The 11,801-nt window shown below is 42.9% G+C and overlaps 1 protein-coding gene across 2 annotated transcripts in view; it reads right to left on the bottom strand.

Annotated features, from left to right (window-relative positions):
- Positions 1–10,016, bottom strand: part of CMYA5 (cardiomyopathy associated 5) — a 106,084-nt gene extending 96,068 nt beyond the window's left edge. Inside the window, exon 1 of one of the 2 annotated variants that reach the window (XM_060143196.1) lies at positions 9,786–10,016. In XM_060143196.1, the coding sequence (XP_059999179.1) occupies positions 9,786–9,940 (155 nt within the window). In that variant the 5' untranslated portion in view covers positions 9,941–10,016. The remainder of the gene's footprint in view (positions 1–9,785) is intronic. The other variant, XM_060143195.1, reaches the window with a different exon arrangement.
- Positions 10,017–11,801: the final 1,785 nt, after the last annotated feature.

Here is an 11,801-nt window from a genome sequence, read left to right as displayed (position 1 = left end):
TTTAAGCTATTAACCTTCTCAAAGGCATTTACATTTCAATGTCATTAATCTCTCTCTGTTGACTTGCATTTTCCAAATTCAAAGACCACTCTCAGTTCTCATTCTCCCTATCCTTGCTTTGGCACCTAAGAACAAGTGTTGAAGAGTGGTATTGATCTGAGAGAAGGAAACCTGAGATCCTAGAATGAAACATTTTGTGTTGCAATCCAACCACTTATGCACTTAACCATTCTTAAGCACCTACTGTGTGCCTGACACTGTGTTCTAGCTGCTGGAGATGTAGCAGAAGAGAGAGCAAGGCCCCCGCCCTCATGCAGCTTCCACTCTAGTGGTGGCAATAAACAATAAATACACAAAAAGATACCATTTCAGACAGTGACAGGTGCCATGAAGAGGAATGTGAAACAGTGAACAATGCGATAGTGAAAGATGTGAAGAAAGCCCATCAGGCAGGATGGTTGCAGAAAGCCTCTTTCTGGAACGTGAAGGGTGGATTTAAGGAAAAAGTGTTCCAGGGAGAGAAAACAGCAAGAGCGAAGACCTGGATTCAGGGACAGGCTTAGCACAGCACACAGGAGGTTCAGAAAAAAGCCAGTGTGGCTGGAATGTAGCAGAGGAAGGGTATGAGATGAGCTGAGAAGTAATCAGGTCAGGTAGGGCCTTGGAAGCCATGGTAAAGATGCAGAGAGGCTATCTTGCCCCAAGTCACACAGTTGGTAAATGGCAGAGCCAGGATGATAACCCAGGTCTTTTCAATCCTATCAAGTGTTTTTGCATTGGAATCTGGTTTATGCCCAAAATGGTGCTAGATGAAGAGAGACTTTACTGGACATTCCAAAACTGTCCTTCTTGGACATTCCAAAACTCTAAGAAGAGACAGACTGTTGTCTCACTCTCTTCTCTTCATTCTCTCTTAAAAAAAAAAAAAAATACTAGATATGAAAACTTCAGAGTATACCATGCTAAATCATACAAATTCTGTCTTTTAAACAGAGGATCTGAATTTTATAGATATTATAAGTAAATACCTATTGAACATTTATCATATGATCCCATAGAGCATGCAGAGAAGTTATTTTGGTGTTGCTATGTTTGACCTTATCAAAACTCAAGCACACAGGATTGCCTAACATCTTTTTTTTTTTTTCCTAACATCTATTTTTAAACATAAGACCTACTCTCCCTATTACACATTAGGAAACTTAATATAGCTGAGGTGCTGGTCAGGATTAGCTACTACATAGATTGTCTGGGGCTTTTATGTTTTGCTTTTAAAATCAGAAGTAAATCAAAATAATTGTTTTTTAAAAGTAAATTTATGCTCAAAAAAAGAAAGAAATTGGCTAATAAACACCAGATGTGTGTTAGAGCTGGTGATGAGCACTGAACTCATGAGTGTTCCAGGATTGGCTATGCCATTAGACTAGGGTTAGAATCCTAGCATACTTACTAGCCATCTGACATTAGGTAAATTACTCAAGATTGCTAAGTCTCCATTTTCTCTTCCATAAAATGGGAATGAAAACAATGCATATATCATAGAGCTATTGTGAAAATAGACCAAACTAACAAGTGACCATGCTTGGAATAGACTAGCTATTCCTTGAGTTGATGTCGGTTTCCCTTCCTTCTCTGGGTCTCTGTTCACTCATCAGAAGCATAAACAGGTCAGGGAGATGATGCTAAAGTCCTGTCTAGGATAAATGTCATCAGCAGCCAGGCCTTCCAGCAATATGTGGACCACAGGGCAGTGAAACCTCCTGTTGTAGGCAGATAGAGAAGTTGCTAGCAAGATGACAAGGAGACCAACAGAAAACTCCCAGAGGAAGGAGCAAGGAGGCCTCAGAGACTGGGACTTGAAGGACCGGGATCCTAGCAGAACCCTGCCTCTGCTCCCCAGGCACAATTCATTTTACCAATGTATTTGCTTCAACTAATTACTTGTGAGATTATTTGTTTAATGCCTGCCCTCTCCAGAGACTAAACTCTAAAGATTAGGACCTCTGTTTTCTTCACTCATTCTAGATTTAATTTACTTTGTTTCGCACACAGTAGGCCCTCATCAAATATCTGCTGAATGAATGAGCCTCTTTTCTTTCAGTAGGTACATTTCTGAAATTGGAGGTGTCTCGAATTTAGCTAAGCAACATGGTGGCATTACTGCTCTGGCATTCATTTTGTTGGACCAAGTGGCCTGCAGGGGCCTTAAACTGACACCAGCCTCCTCATGTAAGAACATGTCCCGGAGACAGTCCTCATAGTAAGCTCCTGATATGACTTCCCCAACAGTTTTTGTGATCAATAGTCTCCCTCACCTTCCATCGTCTTCCCCTGTGCGCCCCTTAGATAAGACTCCTGTGAAATTTACCAAAACCCCATGCATTTTGGTTTGAATTGACTGATCCAGTCTTAGCCCAAGAACCCCCAAGAATTCCACACATAGACCCTAATAAAGGCATGTGTGCCAGGTTTTGTCTCTCCCTTTGCCTGTACTCACTCTGCCTTGACCTCCCTGTATGGCCCCTTGAGGTACGCTGTGCATTTCCTCCAGGACTTGTGAGTAGTAAACTTCTCTAGTTCAATTTCTCTTGTGGTCTTTTGTTGTTGAATTGCTACTCATGCTCACCATCCGGCACCCTATGTTCCACTTAATAAATGTTAATTTAATGAAGTCATAACAGGAGGAAATTCATTTTATTTACAAATCAACAATTTTAAGTGCCCTAGTGAACTCAGCCAATAAGAGGAAATTTGTGATGAAAATTTCTGTTTAGCTGTGGATTTTTTTTTTTTAAGAGATGTGTACCCAAACTAAGAAAGCATAGTAATGGCTCCATGAGAGGGCTTTGAGCATTTAGAGTTTGGTAGCATCAATTAACCCTCCCACATATCTTGGACTTTATCAGACTAGGATGTAGAGTTTTGGAACTGAATACACTCCGGTTGCCTTAAGAGAGGACTTTTCTCTGGGCAAAATGCAAAGCCTATTCTTAACTGTCCATCTATGATCCAGCTCAAGGGTCAGTCTAGGGTAGGCTTCCCAATGAGTCACAGAAGGTGGGAATGATAACCACAGACATCCTAATTGAACAATCCCTCAGTACTTATCACTGTCGCCTCCAAGCTATTGTGTTTCCAGAGTCCCTGGCTATTGTCAATTCCTGGAAAATGAATGGTCAGCAACTAATGAAATTCTACCTAATCTAACAGGTTCAGCATCCCAACTAAATTTGCTTCTCAAGGGAATCTGGATGACTTGATATTCACCTGCTCATTCATTCACTCATTTATTCATGCCATTCACTTATTAATTCAACAAATATTCCCAGTCCTGGAAATTCTGAGTGATTCTGGATGAGAAAAAGAAAGCTCAAACAGAGCAGGAATTAGCACAAGAGCTGGAACCAGGAACTAAAGAATATCTAATCACATATTGTGTCTGGAATATCTTTCTGCCCAGCTGGAGTATCACCTCTGCAAAATCTTTCTAAATTTCATTTTAAGAAGAATATACTTCTTTTCTCTGTTCCCTTGTTAATATCCTCAGTGTAGTGCTATGACATTATGTTGGAGTTACCTGCTTCCCCTCACCAGGCTGTGAGCTCCTTAAGAAGGAACTGTGCCATCCAACCACCCTTATGTCTCTGGTGCCTTGCATAGGGCCAAGCATATAGAACTCATTATCAGTGGAACAGTTCTCTGCATTCCAGTGAAGTTAATGGATTTCTAGGTATTATCAGGCCCGTATTGTCCAATATGGTAGCCACTAGCCACATGTGGCTACTGAGCATTTGAAATGTAGCCTGGGGGTGGGGAAGAAGAATTGAGACGTACTGTAAATGTAAAACACACATCAAATTTCAAAGACTTGGCACACAAAAATGTAAAATATCCCATTAATAGTTTTTATATTGATCATATGTTGAAATGATAATACTTTGGATATTGAGTTAAATAAACATATTATTAAAATTAATTTCACCTGTTTCTTTTTACTTTTTCATGTAGCTGTTAGAAAATTATAAATTATATATGTGGTTCACATTGTAAGTATTTTATTATCCAATAGAAATATTGGATAATACTGGGCTACATCAAAGATTACTATTTCAGGTACAAACCACATCCAGTCTCTTATACCTGATTCTCTCTTTTGGTAGGAAGGAAGGGGAATTTGGTTACTTTGTCCGAATTGAGTCAAGGCTTTCACTGAGCCTAGGTTCAGAATATCCAGGGAATATAAGACACTTTTTTTTTTTTTTGGCAAAATTCTATCAGTTAAAATGTCCCACATTTTGGTTGGTTTGCTGTTTTAAAGAAAAAAAATCCAACTCTTGCTGTAGTCCCCTATACGGAGTCAAAGTCTCACCAAGGGCATGTAATACCCATGCAGCCAACACTTAAATAGCTCTTCAATTCCTGGCTCCAAGAGCCTCTGCTTTATCTTCTCTCCTCCCTCAGTCTCTGGCATCCTAAGTAGTCACCCCTCCCATCTCAGCTTTTTCCACTGACCTCAGAAGAGGGCTGTCTCAAATAACACACTTGTCAAAACACCTAGGTAAGCACAGAAGTGAGAGACATCATATAAATAGACATATGGCAACAGACTGCTCCATACTGATAACAAAAACCATTTACAAACTCCCCTCACCTTCCAATAGGTTTCTTTCTTACAATGATTAAACGTAAATGTCACTAATAAGTTTAATTCTATCAGCTTAGGCAGACCTTTTTTATACAGGCACTGGCAAAGCTGCAAATAAACATGATTTTTAAGATTTGGGCACTGTTGTAGCAAAAACCTCTGTGCTTAAACAGAGAAATTAAAATTGACCAACAGAAAAGATCCAAAACAAAAATTCTGAAAAATTTCCAAGTGATCTGTGGGAAAGACCAAAAGAGTCAGGCTTCGTCGGACTACAGTCAGAAAAATACAAAACTCATGGATGTCTATTTACGTAACTTCCTCCATACAGGAGACCATAAGCTTGAAACATTTAGTCCAGTGTTGGGCACCCAACAGGTGTTCAATGAGTATACGAGAGTATAGGCGCTTACTATTTAATGGGATAATGCAATCACCGTGCTTTTCTTTTCTTTTTTTAACCCTGAGTGGTATGGTAGGCAGAACCCAACTTCCTATTTTACTCTGAATACAATCAGAAGCCCTTATCAGGGCCTGCAAAGTCCTACATGATTTGCAACCCAACCATCTCTTAGACTCATTTCCCATCACTCTCCCCTTATTTACTCTGCTCTTGTGTTCCTCAAATAAGCCACACACAGTCCTGCCTCAGCGCCCTTGCACCAGCTCTCCTCTTTGCCTAGAATACTCATTCCTTCAGTCTCTGGTCAAATGTCACCTCATCACAGAGGCTTTCTTCACCACCTTATCCAAAACAGTATAACCCTTATCTGCTGTACTTGTCCTCATATCACTGATTGCCACCTGACACACTACATATTTGTTTGTCTATTTGTCTCCCCAACCTGGAAAGCCACTCCCAGGAGGGCAGGGACTTGGTTCATTTTGTTCACTGCTGTATCCTTTGTGCCTAGAAAGTGCGTGACACATAGTAAGAGTTCAATAAGTAGTTGTTGAATGAATAAACAAATGAACATAGATTGGAGTCCAGACACCGGGATCTAGTCCTAATTCTACCGCTAAAAAGTTGTGTGACTTTGAACAAACGTCCCCTGAAACTCAGTTGCTGAATCTGTAAAAGGATTGGTTGGGAAAAGATGTTTCTATAGCCTCTCCCAGCTCTCAAATCCTGCAGGTTTTATAGAGATGCTTTTTACATACAACTTTTGTATGAAGTTTTAGCAACATGAAAATCTTTTTCTTACATCCACAAACAATGAGCCCTCTGGGCACTTCATTATGATTGAAGACCCTGCTCCAAAGGCCCTGGATGAAGTCTTCCCCCATCCTTCCAGGCAGGATAGACCCCAGGACTTCCTGCCTACTTTGAGGTGTTTCATACAGACCTTTTCTTCCTTATATCTCTTATAACAGTTAATGACATAATTACATTTTTCTGTTTCTCCACCTAGAATGTGACTATCTTGAGGACAGTAATGGAGTCTTAGTAATGTTTGTATCCCCAGCATGGTCCTTGGCAATTAGTAGGCATTCCATGAATGTTTAGTGAATGAAGGAACACAGGAAAGCCAAAGTGGAATAGGACCATTTCTCATACTGAAAATGGAGACATCACTCTCCCCTCATTGATGAATGGTGGGCAGAAGGTAGCTTGGCTGCTAGTAATGATTCATCTGAAGGGATGTAAAGAAATTAAAACTTACCGGTAACCTACTGAAGGCCAAGCACTCTTACACATGTTCACATAGTTTATTTAATCCTGTGACAACCTATGAATTAGGAATTATCACTAATTATCCCTTTTTATAAATCTGTAAAATTATCCCAATTTAGAGATGAGAAATATGGAGCTCAGAGAGGATGGGAGATTTGCCCATGATGGAATGGCAAACAGGGTTGCCACTCAGGACTCTTCATGCCAATGATACTCATATCACTGAATGATATATCAGAAGGGTAGTTCTCTAATCTAATACAAACACTGGCATGTATAATGGTGAGCTTCCCTGCACTTTACAATTAAAGGTGATTTTTTTCCTTGATTCAGAAAGGTGGCTATAGATAATTCTATATATTATTGCTGGAAGAACAAAGAAAAGATGCACAAGCAGATGACGCTTTGTACCTTTTGAGTTTTTAAAAGTGAAGTCTTTTTCTGATAATAAAGTGCACTGTCTGTTCATTACAGAAAAACCAAAAAATACAGTTAAAGAAAAAAGTTTAGTCGACCATTATCCCATCACTCAGAGACAATGACTATTAACCTTTTTTCAACCTTAAGGTTAATAAAAGTTACTATAACCTTTATTATGCTAAGCTTTATTAACCTTTTAAGCCTTTTTCCAATACACACTTTATTTTATAGTGAGATCATTCTAAATTATAAAATGAACTTTTTTTCAAATTCAATATATGCACTTCCCATACTGTTAGAAATCTTCATAAATAACATTTTAATAATGGCTTAATAATACCAAAAGAGATGCCATCATCAATCATTCTGTTATTATTACTTAAGCTATTTCCATTCAGTTACTTTCATGTTACTTTCATGCCTCTCAATTTAAAAAAAAATCAGTCTGTAAATCAACTTCTGCAAATAGTTCTGATCTTTGAGGAAACAGAGACAGAGACAACTTTTCCATTCAAGAAGGGGAAAACTCCCATTATTATTCGGAATAGTGAATAAAAGGTCTTTCCCTTTCCTCCAATAACCTTTCCATATAGAAGTTAGTTGGAGCCATTCAAGTTTCCCCTACAGTAAGAAAGGGTCTTTCCTCCAAAAGAAGGGAGGTGTGGAAGTCTAGCAGTGGCTGGGAGTAAACAGACAGAGGCTCACATCTTGGTTCTTACATTTACTTGCCTTATACCCTCAGTAAATTATGTAAAGCCTCGGTTTCCTCACGTATTAACAGGACAGCTACCTCACAGCGCTGCTGGGAGGGTTTAAAATGAGAACTGAGCCTGGCATGGAGTGAGCCCTCTTTTAACTGTAAAACTTGGATGGAGGATTTGAGAGGAAGAATGTCTCATCGTTTTTCCTTCCCATAAATTAGAGAATATTCGAAGCTCTCACCTCTAGTCTCAGAAGAAAGAAGAACTTTAGGCCATATTTGTAAGCTCACGCCCACCAAAATAGTTTGGTTTCTGATCACACTTTGAGGTTAGAAAACATTCAAGAACTCCCACTTCCCAGAGGAGTTCCTGCCAACAGAAACCTCTCTCCTGAAAGAGCCTACAGCTGCCACCTCCCTTCGCCTTGCCCCACCATGGAGCAATCCCTACATATCTCCCTTCCTTCTCTCTGCTGCTGCCTCTCTGCTCTGAGCCCTCCCCAAACACAACTTTCCAATCTGCCTGTCAGTCTCCTTTCTCAATGACACCAATCTGTTCTCCTAAATCCTCTCCAGAAGTTTACTGATTTCTTGTTACCCATGTCATCAAATCCAAAATTTTTTAAATGGGATGGCTTTCAAGGCCTCCACCACCACCATCTACCTCTTCCCCCCCATTTCCCTCCACTGTACATTCCGACGCTTGGCCTGGTGTCCACCTTATCATCTGTAGTCAGAGCAGGCTGACATTTACTGCAGATAAATTATGCCTTTACCTGAAGATCTTGACCTTTGGCAAAGGGCAACACAACACCAAAGTGGTATTTTGAATCTCTATCAGCTGCTCACATTTTAGAGTAAACGAGTTTTCAGATTCTTGGGTGGCAGGGGTGCAAATTTTGCTTGGGCAAAAGGATATGAGGATCCTGGATGCCATTAAGGGAAAAGGCTGGATTGACAGACTTCCCCTTCTCCGTACTACCCAGGAATCACAGGTCCCTACTCCTGTTCCATCTCCCACTGGTGCCTTCTCTTCTGCGTCTCCTTTCTGCAATTCTTGCCCATTCTCCAGGGCCTAAGTCATGCCCACTACTTTTGAAGGCAGCCGCACATCTACACACTCTTCTGACCTTCCACGGTACCATGGTCTGTCCTTCCCTCCCCTCTCGTGTATTCAGCACATTGTCTCATGGTCTCCATATTGCTTCCTAACTTCTTCCATAAAGTCTTTGAGGGCAGGGACTGTGCCTGCTCCCCACTTGGTAAATATGTGACCGATATTCCAGACTTCTTATCTGACTGACAGTTCACCCTAATCAATGCCCCTCTGTGGGCTGTTTCAGCTTCAGCTCTGCTGTCTTTGGTTGGGCGGCACTTTTAACTTTGGGTAAGATGGGTGCTCTGCAGTGCTGCACAACCATCTGTCACCTACAAAGCCTTTCTACTGATATTAATAGATTTAGGAAGGGACACAACTAACAAACCAAAAAACAAACAAAAAACGTAAAACTAAAAACAAACACCCTACCCCCATCCCCATACTCAAAGAGAACAAGGAAAGGTAAAAACAAATCCAAATCGAGAGGAGATGATTCCTGCTGTTCTCATTTTAGGGCCTGCAAGAAAGAAGGGAGGCAGGGAGACCCACATTTGTGTATAGTTATTACCTAATTGTATTCACATGTAATGTTGATAAATGTTTGAGACCAAAAAAAAAAAAAAGCAGAATTTTAATAACAGGGGTGACTGAAATTCATGCTTCTTTTTTCCAAAGAATGTATGGGCGTTTGTACAAAAATTAAGTCCTCTTCTAGCAACCTAGGTCAGCGCTGGGCATCCAGGAGACTTTCAGTCCTTTTAAGTTTCCAGAGCGGCTTCTCGGCCTCCACCCCACCCCATACCCTCTTCTCCTCTAGCTCAGGGTTTCAAGATTGTTCCTAGGCTTTGGGCCAAATGTAGGCATTTCTGCGCAGGTCTGCAGTTCGGCAGAACCCGAAGTAAATGCCCAAGAATAAACAAGAGCAGCAGCAAGTCACAAGGAGCCGGCTGGGGGGAGGGGGTGGTAATGAGGGCGGAAAGGGGGATGGGGAGGGATGAATTTTGCTGCTCCAGCCGGGCCTGTCACTCCAGCTGACAGCAAGCACCTTCACCTTCAAGTTCTTCCCAAGGCAGCGCCCCCAGAAAGAAAGTGCTTAGCTCGAGGGAAATGAACCCCAGCGCTTAAAAAGAGGGAAAGGAAGGGTGCGGCGTTTCCCCCGCGCAGCACCCGCCCAGCCTCGCTGCCGCCCTCCCGGCCCGGGCGGCGCGCGTCTGGCTGCGGGCCCGGAGCGAGGGGCCCACGCTACCTGGCGTCCGGCTCCGGCTCCGACTCCGACTCCGCGGCCGTCTCGTCCTCCTCGCCCCCCGACTCCTCCTCAGTGTCCAGCCCCCGGGTCACCTCCTCGTCCGCGTCGGAGCCCAGGGCGCTGTCCGCGGCGTGGCTGCTCTCGCTGCTAGCCATCGCGCCTCTCCCGGGCCGGAGCTGGAGCCGGAACCGCCCGCGCAGCGCCTGGTGTTCTCCCTCTGACGGCGCCTCCGGCCCGGCCCGGCCCTGCCCTGTCCTGGCGGGGCGGCTCGGGTTCCCTCCTGGGGGCGGGCGAGCCCCGCGACTTTAAATAGAAAGCGTCAGAAAGTTTCACCACCGAGCTTCTGGGGCCGGGGCTCGGCGTCTCCTGTTCCCTGCGCTTCTAACTTCCCGCAGCCCTCCCCGCCCCAATTTAGGCGGGTCCCTGGCGGGCCCTTTGGGCAACTGGAGAGCACCACTCCGAGGGGCGCAGGCTCCCGCTGCATCCGGGAGTTGGGAGGAGGAAAGGCACACAGTCCCCCTGCTTCTCTTCCCTCTAGAGTGGGTTTGGTAGGCTTCAGGTTTGCAGCAGAACTGAGCTACTCGATGGGCCCTTATCCCAACCAAATAACTACTCCCTTTTACAGAGCAGAACACTTACTACTAGTTCAGGCACTCGTAATTTCCCCCTCACAACTCTGCTGTGGTAGGTTTAACTAAGATGCTGGTTTTATAAATGAGAAAACAGGCCCAGAAGAGCTTGGGTACCTAGCTTGCTCAAGGTCTCCTTTTGCTAGCAAGGTGACCCAATGGGAAACAAAGTCTGCCCATTTCAAAAGCCCAGTTTTGAACCATTGTTCAGTATTGGCTCCTTTTATATTTGCAAATCAATATTGTGTATTCTCTTCCTCAGTGACCCCTGGATTATTCAGCCAGGAAACTTTTATCTCCACAAATCTTAAAACTTTGAAGAGGAATAATTTCCCTACATTGGCCAAAGTCTGTTTTGTCTGAAATTCAACCCAAAGTCCCAGATCATGCCATGCCCATGTTTAAGAGCCCTCAATGGCTTCCCACTGTTCTAGGACTAAAGCACAAGGTCCTTGGGAAGATAAATGTTAACAACCCACATCTTAGCTGTCTGGTCTTGTCTTTGTAAGTCAGGAGTTCTAACATTTATCAAGTCACACCACTGTGCCTTTATGTACACAATTCCTTCCACCTGAAACGTTCTTCCCGTCTTTATTTACCTGGGTACTCATCATTCAAGATCACACTTTTCTCTGAAATCCCCAGCTTAAGCTCAATAACACTGTTTTAGGTTCCCACATTATCCTATATTAAAATTATGTTTGTGTCTCTTTCCCCAGTAGACTGACTGTAAGTTTATCTTTGTCCCACTATCCCCATCTCATACAAGCGCAGAAGCTTAGCAAAGTACTTAGCACATAGTAGGTGCTTAATGAATGGTCCCTACACTGAAGAGAACAGGCCTGCTATGTACAACAGGTAGAGATATCTTCACAATACATAAAGATCTTTTTTTTTTCGTAAGAATGATTTTATGGCTAGAAGAGCTAACACTGATTTTTAATTACAGCAAATTCTATTCACAGAGTTGTTAAATATGATAAATGTAAATTAGGTAGTATTCCCCAGTTACAGTTATCCCTAGCTCATATGTGTGCATTAGGTCTGTGGGCAAAGAACCGCAGGTAGTTGAGGTACAGTACAGAAGCATCAGCTAGGGGGCATGAGAGGGAAGACAGCAATAGTCCAGCCTTCCAGGGTTCACTAAACCAGGTGTAACATCAGCAGTATGCATTCTCTTACAGCAGGTTGGCTTTTGCATTAGTAATCCCAAGTGTCTGCTCATTAGGACAAAAAGGAATCAATTGCAGCTGTGGGATCTATTAAACACTAATCAAAACTACAGGTGGGCTTCCCTGGTGGCGCAGTGGTTGAGAGTCCGCCTGCCAATGCAGGGGACGTGCGTCCGTGCCCTGGACTGGGAGGATTCCACATGCCGTGGAGCGGC

This window comes from Lagenorhynchus albirostris, chromosome 3, assembly GCF_949774975.1.
Source record: "Lagenorhynchus albirostris chromosome 3, mLagAlb1.1, whole genome shotgun sequence".
Taxonomy (NCBI): domain Eukaryota; kingdom Metazoa; phylum Chordata; class Mammalia; order Artiodactyla; family Delphinidae; genus Lagenorhynchus; species Lagenorhynchus albirostris.
This window is presented reverse-complemented; position numbering and strand designations above follow the sequence as displayed.